This window comes from Plectropomus leopardus, chromosome 2 (genome assembly GCF_008729295.1).
Source record: "Plectropomus leopardus isolate mb chromosome 2, YSFRI_Pleo_2.0, whole genome shotgun sequence".
Classification (NCBI taxonomy): Eukaryota; Metazoa; Chordata; class Actinopteri; order Perciformes; family Serranidae; genus Plectropomus; species Plectropomus leopardus.
This window is the reverse complement of record NC_056464.1, coordinates 5,669,565-5,684,895: the sequence shown is the minus strand read 5'-3', so window position 1 is coordinate 5,684,895 and position 15,331 is coordinate 5,669,565. Positions and strand designations below refer to the sequence as shown.

General features: G+C 40.0%; 1 protein-coding gene across 3 annotated transcripts in view; it reads left to right on the top strand.

Annotated features, from left to right (window-relative positions):
- itpr1b (inositol 1,4,5-trisphosphate receptor, type 1b) overlaps positions 1-15,331 on the top strand; it is a 123,792-nt gene that overhangs the window by 23,277 nt on the left and 85,184 nt on the right. For all 3 annotated transcript variants that reach the window (XM_042499025.1, XM_042499016.1, XM_042499007.1), the window contains exons 9-28: positions 184-330; positions 535-639; positions 827-871; positions 983-1,012; positions 1,563-1,714; positions 7,759-7,858; positions 7,944-8,104; positions 8,280-8,421; positions 9,497-9,655; positions 9,743-9,915; positions 11,244-11,363; positions 11,447-11,638; positions 11,733-11,984; positions 12,084-12,225; positions 12,306-12,459; positions 13,244-13,437; positions 13,524-13,662; positions 13,965-14,019; positions 14,113-14,278; positions 15,050-15,217. In XM_042499025.1, coding sequence (XP_042354959.1) covers positions 184-330; positions 535-639; positions 827-871; positions 983-1,012; positions 1,563-1,714; positions 7,759-7,858; positions 7,944-8,104; positions 8,280-8,421; positions 9,497-9,655; positions 9,743-9,915; positions 11,244-11,363; positions 11,447-11,638; positions 11,733-11,984; positions 12,084-12,225; positions 12,306-12,459; positions 13,244-13,437; positions 13,524-13,662; positions 13,965-14,019; positions 14,113-14,278; positions 15,050-15,217 — 2,796 coding nt within the window. The remainder of the gene's footprint in view (positions 1-183; positions 331-534; positions 640-826; positions 872-982; positions 1,013-1,562; positions 1,715-7,758; positions 7,859-7,943; positions 8,105-8,279; positions 8,422-9,496; positions 9,656-9,742; positions 9,916-11,243; positions 11,364-11,446; positions 11,639-11,732; positions 11,985-12,083; positions 12,226-12,305; positions 12,460-13,243; positions 13,438-13,523; positions 13,663-13,964; positions 14,020-14,112; positions 14,279-15,049; positions 15,218-15,331) is intronic.

Here is a 15,331-nt window from a genome sequence, read left to right as displayed (position 1 = left end):
CAGACATGTTAGAAGATACATTCAAAAAACAGTATTTAAGATACATTGAAAAAAAGCTCTGTAAGAGATAAAAAAGACACTGAAATATCAAAACTTAAAAAATTGAAAATTTGTACCTTATGTCTGTTACACACTGTGCATGTATGTGTGTGTGTGTCTGTGTGTGTGTGTGTGTAATTGCAGGGTGACGTAGTCCGGTTGTTCCATGCAGAGCAGGAGAAGTTCCTCACTTGTGACGACCACAGGAAGAAGCAATATGTTTTTCTCAGAACAACCGGCCGGCAGTCTGCCACTTCTGCCACCAGCAGCAAAGCACTGTGGGAAGTAGAGGTTAGCAAAACACATTCTCCTGATACAAGCTAATACACTTTTCTGTTTGTCTCCCATTGTCCTTTTAACAACTAGATCATGAAATACTTAGTTTTAGAAGGACAGTGGCCTAACTATGGAGGAGAGATAGTTTACAGTTGTTTATGTTGCTTGTAGCAAATTCACACAGGACTTATACTTGTTTCCCTTGTTTGCCGTTGCCAGGTGGTCCACCATGACCCGTGCAGGGGAGGTGCAGGCTACTGGAACAGCCTGTTTAGGTTCAAACACTTGGCCACTGGCTGTTATTTGGCTGCTGAGATGGGTGAGGTGTGTGTCGGCTTCTTTTTCTTTTTATCTCACACAATTAAAACAGAGATTTAATCCTCAAAGTGATCTGACAAAGTTGGTCTAAAGCCATGAGTTGAAGACATGCAGGTATATTTGATGCCTGGTGCAGTGACTGGAATTTGACACGAGTGATGATGAGAATGTTTGACATGCGAGTGTGTTTCAGGTGAATCAAGACTTTGAGGAGGAGAGTGCTGAGCAGCAGTCCTCGGTAAGACTCGATTTCTTCTCCTCTGAGTGCTTAGCAATGTCATGCTGGTTTTCCCACTGCTATTGATCTAATCTGATTGATTCTGTGCTGGATCTTTGCTCTCTGCTCTAGGTGGTGGACTTTACACCCTTTAATTTCCAGGTACTGTCATATAATCTTTATTGGCTGCAGCAGCCTCGCACAAAAAATCGTTGTCTGCACGTGTTTCGTACTGTCTTCACTGCTTTGTTGTCCATTTTCTTCTTCTGCCCTCTTTTTCATCAATAACTCTTTTTATTTAGGTTGTGTGCCTTAATTTTAGTAGCAGTAGATCACCACAGGGTGTCACCATGGCATCATCTCAGCTGATGTATGTCTCACAGAAATTCACCATTGGGGGGCAGTGTTATACAAACCATGCAGACCACTTACTAACAGGGACGGTGTGTGTACCTGTAGATCTCAGCCTTGTGCCATGAGGCCCTCCAGTCTGTAGTGATGACTAAAGTGTGTTTCTCTTGTTTACACTTCCTCAGTTAAAAGTGTAAATCAGCTTCAGTGGTTATCTGTAGGTTTAAGTAAAAACATGCATACTCCTTGGCCTCTTCATAGCTGAGGATTGATAGCATGGCTCTATAAATGTTGTGAACCTCACTTTAGTTTGTAGCTGGTCCTCTGCTTTCTCTCACCTCATGTTTTCTCACTCGAGCAGGATGCAGATAATGAAGCTTTACGGGGTCGTCTACGAGCTCCGCAAGAGAAGATCATGTACACTTTGGTGCCAGTTCCCGACGGCATGGACATCTCCTCCATCTTTGAGCTGGACCCTACCACTCTGAGAGGCGGGGACTCCATGGTGCCCAGGTATTATATACAGTGTACACACACAACAAACACACAGATTTCCTGGTGGAGGGCCTGGATTCATTTAAAATGTACAAGACATTCAGATATCACAGAGGTAGAATATGACTTAAAGGGAGAGTTTGGATCGTTTGAAGTGGGGTCGTATGAGGTACTTAGTTTAGTTTGTTTACACACAATTAAAAACTGAATGAAATCAAGTTGACTAAAAAAACAAAGGGAGGTCAGGAAGCCAGAGCCCCCCCCAAACTTAAAAACAGCTAAAAAAATCAAAAACAACAACAAAAAATAAAGAAATAAAAAGAAAATAAATTACAATTTTACAGAAAAATACAACAAAAGATAAATGACAACCAAGAGTAGCAATAGTAACAAATCAGTAATTATTAATCCTTAAAAACCAAGAAGTTCATAGAACAAAATACAAATTGCAAAGGAAAAAAGGAAATATCAGGAAACACATATACAGAAATAATTAATGATTAAATGTAGTGAGAATTTTCATTAAATATTTTTGAGAGAAAAATCTCTTGATAATGTCTACTTTCACAGCCAGCCAAAAGTAAAAAAAAAACCCCTGAAAGAATCAGTTTCAGTTTAAGTATATTTAGAATATTTTAAATGCTTGGGGCACCACTAGCTCACGTGGTAGGCTGAGTCACTGTCAGCGGCCCTGGCTTCAATCCATGGCCCTTTGCTGTGCGTCAACCTCACTCTCTCTCTGCCCCCTTTCCTGTAGCTCTCCAGTTATTCAGTAATAAATGCAAAAAAGCCCTATAATAATCTTAAAAAAAGAATTTATTCATCACCTTAGATTTCCTTCAGACAGCAATTTGTGGCAGGTAACTAAAGCCATTATATTTGCCCTCTCCGAAGCCAGACTTTATTGAGAACAGTAATTTAACATCGCTGAACAAAGGAGCAGCTGGTCTACTACTGCCTCAAGCAGTTATTTTGTTTATGATTTGTGTGACTTTGGTGTTTGCAAGTGTTCATTCAGATTCACCAAAGTCTAACAATAACACTTACTAACTGATTAAAGCAGTAGAAGACCAGCAGCTGTTGTGTTCATCAGGCTTAAATTGACAGTTTTTCTCAGTGGAGTCTAGTGTATTTACAAGATCATAGATGTGGAACTGAAGCTGTTAACGGTTTCCCTGTTGGAAAGGAGCTGTCTGCCAGCAAAGTAAAGATGTAAAATTCTCTGAGTATAGCATACATTTCAACTTTTATATATATTTAAGACGGGACTTTTTTTAGGTGGCTAAAATATGTTTTGCTGCTTTCCACATCAGCACATTGCTTATTCTGTGTCAGCACTCCTGCCTGCTTGTGCAAATTGAGGCTGCACCTACCACTACCTGTTGTAAATAATACACTGATAATGGATAAGTACCTCATACAACCCCACTTCAAAAAATCCAAACAATCCCTCTAAGGACAGTAAGGATACAAACGTGATGATTTTCACTCCTCTAGTAACAACTACAAGTTTCGCTTATGTAAAATTGCTCAGGGCTGTTAAATATTGGCACCATTAGTGTTCATACACGCCTGAGACTGCCAAGTGATGATAAATATCAGAGACAACTACAGAGAACCTCTCAGGGGGAAACGTTTCTCTGCCCTTTAGTGGAAAAAAACAACACCAGGCATGTTGGAAAATCTGGTGGGAAATGGGTAGAGTGACAAATATCTCAACACCACGTTGTCTAATCAGAGAGACCACAGTGATGTCAGGACGACAGCAAATCAAAGTGGCAGTAGTAAACGTTTGACTCATGTTTGAAGTTGAAGGGGAATTTGGAGCATTACTAGGAAGGCCGTTTCTGAGGTGATGAGAGTTTGTTTGGGCTTGTAGCTATGGACACTTTTTGTTATGTGGGGTCTGTAACGTTCACGCTACCAGCTGTTTGTTCTGGTCACTTAATGACCTGACATTCAAATGAGAGATACTAGTCTGCTGTGTTGAGTTGAATCACAGATAGTAGAAGACTCTGTTACAGAGAGTTGGTTACATCTGTGGGAAATTTTACTCCTGATTTCTTTCTTTTCCTTTTTTTCTTTTACAGAGATCAAAAATGTATTTCTTTTGTGGGTTTTCAGGAGGGCTAATACATGCAACAGATAGCTGTATGTAACTGTAATTGTAAACAAATATAATAATAATAACAGTTTTTTAAGCTTAGGCAAAAAGGGCTACCCTGATAAAAAGGTTGACAGAATAAAATAAAAAGAAACCCATATAGCCCCTCCCCTGCCTTCTTGTGAAAAAAACAAAATGAAGAACATTAAGAATGTTAAAGCACAAATAATAAAATAGCACTGCGTACAGCATAATAGAAGAAGTTCAAGTTAGTTATTCTCTTGGTTTCCATGCAGACTTTGTACAGTGTAAAGTAAATTCAGTATTGTGTCATATGTTGTTTTCAAACAACAAACTGTCAGTGCTCACAAATGAGTATTTGACATGTTCAATGATGCACAGCAGAAGAAGAAAATAAACACATTTCCGGAGTTGAAATGTCAGTAAGTCAAGTATCATATATTTATTTGTGAGTGCTGACATTTGCTGTCCCAAGATACCATGCAGCTGAAGTGGAAAATGTACACGGTCTTTGAAAAATACACCTGTGTGTGAATGTCAGTGCAATGGTCACCTTTGGAAAGTCTGATACTAGCCAAAGGGGACAAGGAAAGTCCCAGCATGGCATGAAACAGGAAGCTATTGTAATCAGGCTGAGAGAAGGCATGGACAGTGGGCACAGGAGGGAAAAAACTACATTTCAAAATGCCATTTAAGGTTAATGTTATGTGCCTGAGCCAAAACCTCAAAACGCAATGTTGAGTAAACACTGAGAATATCTTCACGAGCAAACACAACATCTGGAAGATAAAGGTTTAATCAGAAATCTGCTCTTTCCTCCCAGGTTAGTTTAACCCTTAGGGATAGTTTGCTGCATTTTACATGCTTTTCATTCTTAATTTTTTTATCATTTTGGCCACGTTCATGCATATTGCATACATTTTGGCAATATTGTATATTTTTGTTGAATCTTGAAATTTCCAGCTCAGCTCCTACAAAAAGTCTAAAATACACTGTGTAAACAAAATTATTACATTCATACTGTTAAGTTAAAAAAATACGTCATTGAAACCCATTCAAACTGCAATTTTTGATCCCACAGCCATCAAAGCATAAAAACATGCATTGTATTATTTCTGGGTGTCATTCTCTGCTTTTTCCTTGTAATTTGTCATTTTTACTATTTTCCACCAGATGATGTCATTTTTTTTTACCATGTTTGGCATATGGAGAAAATACATGCTATATCCACTAGTTGCACTCAATCAATCACAATCAATATTGCTGCTGATCATCAACATACCCAATGCTGTGATCATCCAAAATAAATAAATAAAATCTACATAGCATGTTAAACATTGGAAATATTCAAAACCCAGCATTTAAAGGGTTAAAATTGTGAATATTGATGGATGTTTGATATTTTGAAGAGCCCATTTTGTGCACAGAGCAATATGTATAATAGTGTGTATAATATTAAAACAGGCCTTGAGGATTAAAATTACTCATACTGGGTTATGCATTTGATGATGCATTTAGCAAAATATTTAACAATGATGTAATATTTCCTGGACTTGAGGATAAAAGCAGCTTTATTTCTCATGATGTGTAGCTGTTCTTATATTTTTAGGGTACATTTGTATTGAGCTGCTGTTTTGTTCCTTTCTTGTATGGTTCTAAAATTACAACAGTACACTTGTCCCTGTCACCAAACATCAAATAAAAACAGAGGCCCTCTGCCTCGTGTCAGAGCCTCCATTGTGTCACAGTCAGGTGCGTGCCTGCATGCTGCAGGCTACTACTGCAAGCTCCTCCCATGCGTACCTGAAATAACCCTGTCCCTCAAACTTTAGCCAGGGGGATTAATTAATTCCTCGCAGAACCGGTACACAAAGGTAAGCCTGTTAGCTCCAGTAGCCGTTTACGTAATGCCTGCCAAGAATATGGCTACTGTCTGCTGTGTGTCCTGTAGGCCTAACAACACACACTCACACCTACACTCACACACGTGTGGCGGGTATGAAAGACGCAGTTGGCTCAGACTTTACTATGTGTAAAGGTTTAGTGCTTAATGGAGGAGAGATGATACTGTGCAGGTCACTACTGGCTAATCTGTAATGCCACATACTTGGCTGACGATGCCATTGTAAGCAGACTCTTCCTGATCGTGGAAGTGTGTTTACACATCCTGCTCCTGTGTCACCTCTGAGCAGCGAGGATGGAAACGGATATACCAACAAACCACCCAAACAATTTATGAGGTGCACCTGTCTAATAACTCCTGCCTCACGTGATCATAATCTCCTGTTTTTATCAGTGCTGTGTCATTGAGGTGTTCATTTATAATCATTTTATGAGACTTGAGAAACAGGTGGTGGAGTGTTGGACTGTGTTAAAACATTTTGTCTCCCTCATGTACGTCAATGGGATATTTATCATGTTGTAGTTACTGTGTGTGTGTGTGTCTGTGTGTGTGTGTGTGTGTCTGTGTGTGTGTGTGCAGAAAATACAGCGAATCATTTCAGGCTAATCTGTTTAAACCACCAGGTGGAGACAGATAGATATATAGATATATAGATAGATAGATGTAGATGCTCACACACACATGCACACACCCACACACACCTACACACACATTGAGGTAAACACAGATACAGAGACATCTACTGTTTGAAGATCAGCAGCTGGTTAAATGGACTTGGACACTAAACAATACTATCTACTCATCGGAGGTTTTACCAAAGCAGTATTGTTGACATTGTTATTTTGATGTTTGCAAATAATAATTAAAAAACATTTTTTTTTTTTGCTTGAACCGATAAGTCACAATAGACACCGGATGATGAGGGAGAGGAAGTGCGGTATGACATTGCAAAAAAGTCCCGGACTGTAATCGACAATCAAAGTATCAAAGACATCAAAGTATGTCAGGAACAAATATTACTATTACTGTTGCTTGTGGTTGCATTTTCTTTCCTCTTGTATTTCTAGTGTGGGTTTATGTGGATTAATTTATTCTAAGTAGGGCGCTAGAGAAAATATATCAATCTTTCTTAAGACAAAATCAAAGGTCTCGAGAACATAAATGTGCTCATCACACTTCTTGTCAGTTGACCTATTAGATTGTGAGATTGTGCTCCAGATGGCTCAGTTGGTAGAGTTCGTGCCCCATATTTAGTGGTTGTGTGTGCTCCTTGGAGCAGCCCCGGGTTTGAGTCCAGCTGGTGGCCCTATATGCTGCATGTCATCCCCACTCCCTTGCATTTCCTTTTTCTATAATCTCTCTAGTTGTCCTATCAGAAACGTCAATAAAACCTCAAAATAACATAAAAAAGATTGGGAGATGTCCTGTGTCCTTGGTTTATAGTTTGGCATGAGGATGGCTAAAGAGGAAAGCACCAGGTGTGTCTAAAATGAAAGAAGTTCATCTGGAGCTTCAGTGTGTTTTGTATATTTATTGAGTATCTCAACACAGTTCCCTAAATAAAATCTAATATCAACCCATCAACAGAGATACCATTCTGAAAAGAATATTAATAATATTATAGTAAAAATACTACTAATAAAATAAAAAATAGATTTATAATACATGATTTTAAATATATAATCTTTAATTAATTAATCACATCCCCAGTGTTTTGATAATTCACTAATAATCTCTCTACCTCTGTCTTTTTCCCACCTTTTTACAAATTTCTTGCATTTTGTAGGACATTTCTTGCCAAGTTGCTGATTGCCTTTTCCCCAATGTTTTCAAAAGTTAAAACAGGTTCACCTCCAAAAGGACACTGTGATAGGACTAGTGGCTGCAACAACCTAATGACCATTCAGGTTGTTGCAGGAATAAACCTTTTCCATAACTGCTCAGATTTTTTAAGCATTCTGACACCTTGTCCTTTGCCCTGCAGCTTCATTTATATTTTTAATGATCTCAGACAACTTCCTCTGTCCCTTTCAGGAGCTCATATGTGAGACTAAGACACTTGTGCACCAACACATGGGTCCACAGCACCAACAACCCCATCGACAAAGAAGAGGAGAAACCTGTTATGTTACGGGTGAGCAGCTGACAGCTAGGTCAAGATGTACTGCATCACTGAGCTGTTCTTGACAGATAAACTAATAACAATTGATTTTTTCCAGATTGGAACATCAGCAGTAAAGGAGGACAAAGAAGCTTTTGCCATAGTACCTGTGCCACCAGCAGAAGTGCGTGATTTAGACTTTGCAAATGATGCCAGCAAAGTGCTGGCGTCCATTGCTGGCAAGCTTGAAAAGGGCACCATCACACAAAATGAGAGAAGGTACTAAGGGGCAAATATCTGCTGCAGACTTAAAACACTACATGTTTTATGTATATAATCTTACTGTGTACAGCATATACTTGTAAACATCTAATATAAGGACACCCAGGTATGACTCAAGTAGATGCTGAATCATTTACAACTGTTTGACTTTTACATATATTCCCTTCTTCAGGTTTGTCACCAAGCTCCTGGAGGATCTAGTTTTCTTTGTGGTGGACATCCCCAACAGCGGGCAGGACGTTTTGGAGATCATGGTTAACAAACCCAACAGAGAACGACAGAAGCTCATGAGGGAGCAGAATATCCTGAAGCAGGTTGGTCTTAAAAAACAAACTGAAACTACACTCAATTTAAGGTTTGTGTTTAAGGGGGTCTAAAAAAAGGCTGTCTATGAAGTACAAAGTCATGAATACATTTGAAATTGGTGCTACGTGACCAGAGAAAACAGAGAAGTGGTAAAAAACTACCAGAATGCACTGCACCTCAACGGCACAATAAACTGATGGGTGGCATAATCCAAACTCATCCATTTGACACAATGGTGGCCAGCTGGTAACACATGATCTCTTATTACAGCTGAAAAGAAGGCTAAAACATGTTTCTAAAAACATTTGAGATGATAAATAGGCACCACAGTAACAGAGGTTTGGTTTATATTTGATCGGTGCTGCCTATTTTTACCATTTTTTATCTCATAGTTTTTCTTTGACAAATAAGGCAAAGTAGAAGCAAGAGGCAGAGGCAACAGAACCATAAGAGCCTAACAATAATATCAGACAAAAGAGAAACAATTAAACACAAAATTAACAATAACAACCAGTACCAATAAGAGTAAATACAATTCAAGGAATATGAGCAGTAAACACAGAAATAATACTTCTTATTATGGAATTTAACACAATCAGAACATTAAAAGAATAAATTAAAATCTAATAAAAAATAGAAAAACTAAGATAGATGAATTAAAATAAATGACAACAGGGCACCAGTTGGTAGAGTGGGCGCTCATGTACAGAGGTTATATCCTTGCCACAGTGGCCAATGGTTCAATTCTGACCTTGGCCCTTTGCTGCATGTCATCCCTTCTCTCTCCCCTTTTCAATGCCTAAGCTGTCCTCTTTAATAAAGGCAGGAGGCTCAAAAAATAATCTTAAAAAATAATTATAAAAAGTAGAAGACATCACATAAAATCAAGTCTATAAATACGGGACTTAAGAAGTGATTTTAAAGAAGTCACTGATTCTGAGCTCTGGTTAAAAGGAGGAAGGTTCACCATAGTTCATTTACACACACTACTCACATTGTTATGATGCAAAGTTGGTAAAAAAAATGGCAAAGTACCCCTTTAACTTTATTATACCTTATTTAAATTGTCCATTTTCATTTCAGATTTTCAAACTCCTCCAAGCCCCATTCACAGACAGTGGCGACGGTCCCATGCTACGGCTGGAGGAGCTTGGAGACCAGCGCCACGCTCCGTTCAGACACATTTGCAGGTTGTGCTATAGAGTGTTACGCCATTCCCAGCAGGATTACAGGAAGAACCAGGTAGACCGACACAATGACTCCACTCTGACCCCTGATAACATGGCCTTTACTTTTCAGTAATCACCCCCACTGTCCTTGTCTTTACAGGAATACATAGCCAAACAATTCCGCTTCATGCAGAAGCAGATAGGATATGACGTGCTGGCAGAGGACACAATAACGGCTCTGCTGCACAACAACCGCAAGCTGCTGGAGAAACACATCACTGCTGCCGAGATAGACACATTTGTGACTCTAGTGAGGAAGAACAGGGAGCCGAGGTGAGGCTCACAGGAAGGGACAGGCCCTGGCTGGTGCACAGACTGGCTCAGAAGTGTCTGTGGCCAGTTTGGGTCAGATTTGTTTGTATAACAGCTCCTGAGGAATGTAAATCTATGTTAATGTATTCAAATGTGTGCAGTGGAGTATGAGTGGATCTGCCTGTGCATGACCTTGGCATTGCGAGTAATTTGCTGACTGTTAGTGTGTGCTTGCGTTGTGTTAAAGTCCTGTCAATTGCTGTTAATGATATGTGAATCAGGCTGATTCAGAAGCATGGACAAAGGACAGCCTCACAGTTCAAACTGTTTTACTGTATTACTGAAAGAGTGAGAGCAAAAAAGGGCATCAGTATTTCCTGTACTTACTGACATACACCTGTAATATAGTCTGAAATTGACCATGCATATCTCTTAACTCTTTAAGAGGACCTATTATGCTCATTATCAGATTAGTACCTATTTGAGGTTTCTACTTGAACATATTTACAATCTTTAAGCCCTATTATATAATGGAAAGTGGCTTGTGCCAGCTTTTCTGGCCATTTTGAGTCATCTTTCAAGACCCACAGAATATTGTGTACAAAGACTCTGAAAACACCAAATAGCTGGGGGGGGCTGAGACTCCATGAGAGTTTCTTCAACTGGCCACTTGACCCTCTCCGTTTTTTTGAGGGGCATATTATGCCGATATTGAATTGATGTAGCTTCGTTGCCGTAGTTTTGAATAACCTCCTTACAGATTGCTCTGCTCTCTGATCCCGGCTACTCCACCTCATGTTTTGAGCTACCATAGTACAAAAGTACTACAACTAAGAATCCCAGCAGCAAAATTACACACAGGGAGTGTGAGAGCGCCCCCTTGTGCCAGCTGACGAAAATACACTTTGATGTATATACACGTCAATGGCACTCAAGCGTTGGCTTTTGAATGACGTATATATACGTCAATGGCTCTCAATGAGTTAATGGTCAAAAAGTACTTTATTTTTCTCATGCTGTCTATGCTGGAACACCTATATTCACCCTTCACCTGAGAATGCTAAGGCCATGTTTAGACAATAATGGCCCTACTAAAAACTCAAAAGTCTTTTTCGTTTAAAAAAAATCTGCGTTCATATGATAACATTGTAAGAACAAATTGAATGTTCTAGACAATAGCAAACCCAATTTTTTAGCCCACAAGGACCACTTTTATGTAGGTTAACCTCATCATTTGAAACACTGGCCACATTTCTTATAAGACACAACATACGGAAAAGCATAAAAGGTCTCCCTTTAACCCGTTGCCTGTGAAAAATAAATGAAATGTATTATAATCTTTTGCCCAGGTTTCTGGACTACCTCTCAGATCTCTGCGTGTCCATGCAAAAGTCCATCCCTGTGACACAGGAGCTCATCTGCAATGCAGTACTGGACCCAACCAATGCTGACATCCTCATCGAAACCAAGTTAGTTTTTCATTTTTCTCAATAAATACAATTGTTGGTCAACTTAATGAGCTTTTAAAAATAACATTTATGCTGTTCACTAGATTGGTATTATCTAGGTTTGAGATTGAGCCAGCGACAAATGGGGAGAGTCCAGTGGAGGCGGAGGACGAAGAGGAGGTCTGGCTGTTCTGGAAAGACAATTGTAAGGAGATCCGGAGTAAGAGTGTCCGGGAGTTGGCTCAGGATGCAAAGGAGGGTCAGAAGGAGGACCAGGAGGTAGTCAGCTACTACAGGTGAGATGTTTCTGGTTATACATGTTAAAACATAACAATAACTTAAATCTGATAAAAACGATAAGACGCAACCCCAATAATTCCAAACCTGCAGGTGCCAGCTGAACCTCTTTGCCCGAATGTGTCTGGACCGTCAGTACCTGGCTATAAACAAGATCTCTGGTCAGCTGGATGTGGATTTGATTCTGCGCTGTATGTCTGATGAGGATCTGCCCTTTGACCTGCGGGCGTCTTTCTGCCGCCTTATGCTGCACATGCATGTGGACCGTGACCCTCAGGAACAAGTCACACCTGTCAAATACGCCCGTCTTTGGTCTGAGATTCCCTCCAAGATCGCCATCGATGAGTGAGTTCATCTAAGGAATACTTTTAGTTGTCTTGCACTTCTATTCCAAAAATGTCCAAGCCTCTCTTGTTTGTGTGTGTTTCTCCTCTAATTACGCAGCTATGACAACGATGGCACCACCAGGGACGAGATCAAAGAGCGGTTCTGCCTCACGATGGATTTTGTGGAGAACTACCTGAGAGAGGTGGTGTCGCAGAACATTCCCTTCTCTGACAAGGAGAAAAACAAGCTTACCTTTGAGGTAATGCCTTAATTTGTGGTAGGTATGAACAGATGATTTAATGAAATTATAAATCATGCTCTGAATGTTCTTGTTCATAGGTAGTGAACCTCGCAAGGAACCTCATATACTTTGGTTTCTACAACTTCAGCGACCTGCTGCGGCTGACAAAGATCTTACTTAACATTTTAGACTGCGTCCATGTCAGCACCATTTACCCCATCAACAAGATAGAGAAAGGCGAGGAGAACAAAGGTAAACATCAAACCTCTTTTGAGGCTTCACTGTCTTTACTGTACATCAATGAAGAATGTTTCCCTTTACTATCGTGGATGTATCACTGTACACAAAATGTCATTAGTAATTGTAGCTGTCAGTTTCTTCTCTTTATTCTCACCACATTATTTAATGACTGACATATTCAATGAAATACTGAATAATTTTTCATTTTAGCAGCAGTGTACAGATACAGCAACTGCAAGGAATTTAAGGGAAGTTCACATCTAAATTTTCATAAATGACAAAATGTTGAGATACCATAGAAATGTTGGCAGATTAACCCTTTAAAACCTTTAAAACCTGACTTGACATAAGTCAAGTGTTTTAACAAACATGCAATCAATAGCAGTAAGAGAAACAGGGTAATAACAGTAAGTATTACTTTAAAAGTAGCCGAGTGGCGCCCAGTAGCTCACCTGGTAAAGTGGGAGCTCCATGTACAGGTTTTGTCTTTGCTGCAGCAGCTGCAGGTTAAATTTCAACCCGCAGCCCTTTGCTGCATGTCATTCCCTCTCTGTCCCCCTTTGTTTGAAAACATCCTGAGTTTGCAACTTAGCCAGAGTCAGTTTGTTTATACAGAAGTTAGCCTGCTACAACAGTTGCATTGGCAATGGTTATCATAAAAGTGGAATCTGCTTTGACAATGTCTCTTTTAAGTGGATTTGAATGAGAATGTCCATTCTACTGTCAAAGATCAAGCCACACAAGTAGTCATGATGTCTGTGGATTTATTATCGCTCTGTTTTTGCATGAACTGTAGCTGGCAGTAATGTGATGAAGTCCATCCATGGAGTTGGGGAGTTGATGACACAGGTGGTGCTACGAGGAGGCGGCTTGTTGCCCACCACACCAACTCATCAGCCAGAGGGAGACGTGGTGAAAGCCCAGATCGAACCAGAGAGAGAAGACATCATGGTCATGGACACAAAACTCAAGGTCATCGAGATTCTCCAGGTGGGACATCAGGAAGCTGCTTCCTCCTTTACAGCAAACACTTTGATTTTTATTATTTGCATTGTAATGTTTTCTCTTTCCCTCAGTTTATTCTGAATGTACGGCTGGACTACAGGATCTCCTGCTTGCTTTGTATCTTTAAACGAGAGTTTGATGAGAACAACCCACAAGGAGACAACACTGCCATTCAGAACGGAACCAATAATGTCACAGGTCAGATGCCTGGTAAGATGCCACTTGATTTAATGGACCTGTTTAACAGAAGACATTGCGGCTTTAATATTAGGAAAAGCACAGGTGCAGTTAATATAATAAAATAGGAGTGCTTTCCATATAGGTGAGCCACTTCCAGATTTTTAAAGTTGTTTAGTATGAGGCTGGCATTACTGGGGCACTTAAAGGAAAAGAGCCGTTGTTGATGACACTTATTTAACCCTTTCTTTTCCTGCCATTACAAGTCAATGTTTTCTTTATATAACATTTGGTCTCATATAAATGTTGACATTGATTCTTTGATATTTTTTGAGGAAACCTTGACTTTGAGAACATTGAAGAACAGGCAGAGGGGATATTTGGAGGAAGGTAATCCATCGCTTGCTAATCTTTCTGAGCTATTTTGAGAAATGATGAAGCAAGATAAACTTCATGTCATTTCTTTTCCAATGACCTTTTCAGTGAGGAGAACACACCACTAGACCTGGACGACCACGGTGGTCGCACATTCCTGAGGGTCCTGCTGCACCTGACCATGCACGATTACCCTCCTCTGGTGTCTGGAGCGCTTCACCTGCTTTTTAGACACTTCAGCCAGAGGCAGGAGGTCCTCATGGCCTTCAAACAAGTATGTCCACTCTTTGATAACTCATTTTAATATCTGACTATGCACACATCTGGGCTAGCACTCGAATGTTCAAGTGCATAACTGGCAATTGCGAAATTTAAGGATTTCTGAGATTAAAGGCTTTTGCACACTGAATTTATTTTTTCTGCCGTCTGAGGAAATAAAGTTATACACAGAAACCTTGCGCATTAAGTCCCATGTATTGTTTTTAACCTTGGTGAAAATTGGCAATACGAAACACATTTCCACCTGAACTTCTCTCCACTGGAGGTCCCTCCCTGGCTGTCACCACTCTCTCCCTGCATCTTGTTTTCGGCACAGCAGCTACTTGGAGGGACTGAGCTGTCTTCCTCTCATCTCCACAACCAACGTCTCAACACTTTCGCTCTCTCTCTGTCTGTGTGCTGTCCACATCCTCCTCCTCGTCATCATCATCCACCTGAATATCACTTTGAAACCTGTTGATAGTGAGCAATCTGAGTTATGAAAATAAACTGTGGGCTCTGCTCTTCTGTCCTTCACTGATGTGTCTTTCTGCCTCATTGTCCTCACTGTTTCTGGTCAAACAAATCTGCAAAAGCTTTTAAGAGATGGGAAAAACGCAGAAAATCCAAATTGTTCCAAAAACTTTGACTGATGAAAGCTTCGGAGCCATTGTGGTAACTTTATTGGCACATGAGGCTGTATTTATTTTTAGAAGTCCAACAATTTTTGGACAACAAAAAAACAAAGTTAATGCAAATCTAGCTGATACTTTTCTCCTGAATGTAGGTGCAGCTGCTGGTGACAAGTCAGGATGTGGATAACTACAAGCAGATCAAGTCTGATCTGGACCAGCTGCGTTCTATTGTGGAGAAGTCTGAACTGTGGGTTTATAAAAGGCAAGGAGAAGATGGGATGGACGGAGATGGACCCTCAGAGTCAGACAACAAAAAGAAGGTGCAGTGTGCGAGAATTAAAAATCCGAAAAAAAATTTGTTCTGACAAAGAAGGAGAGTGCATTAAGTGCCTAATATACCTCAGTGTAGATTAAATTAGAGTAATATCACTTGT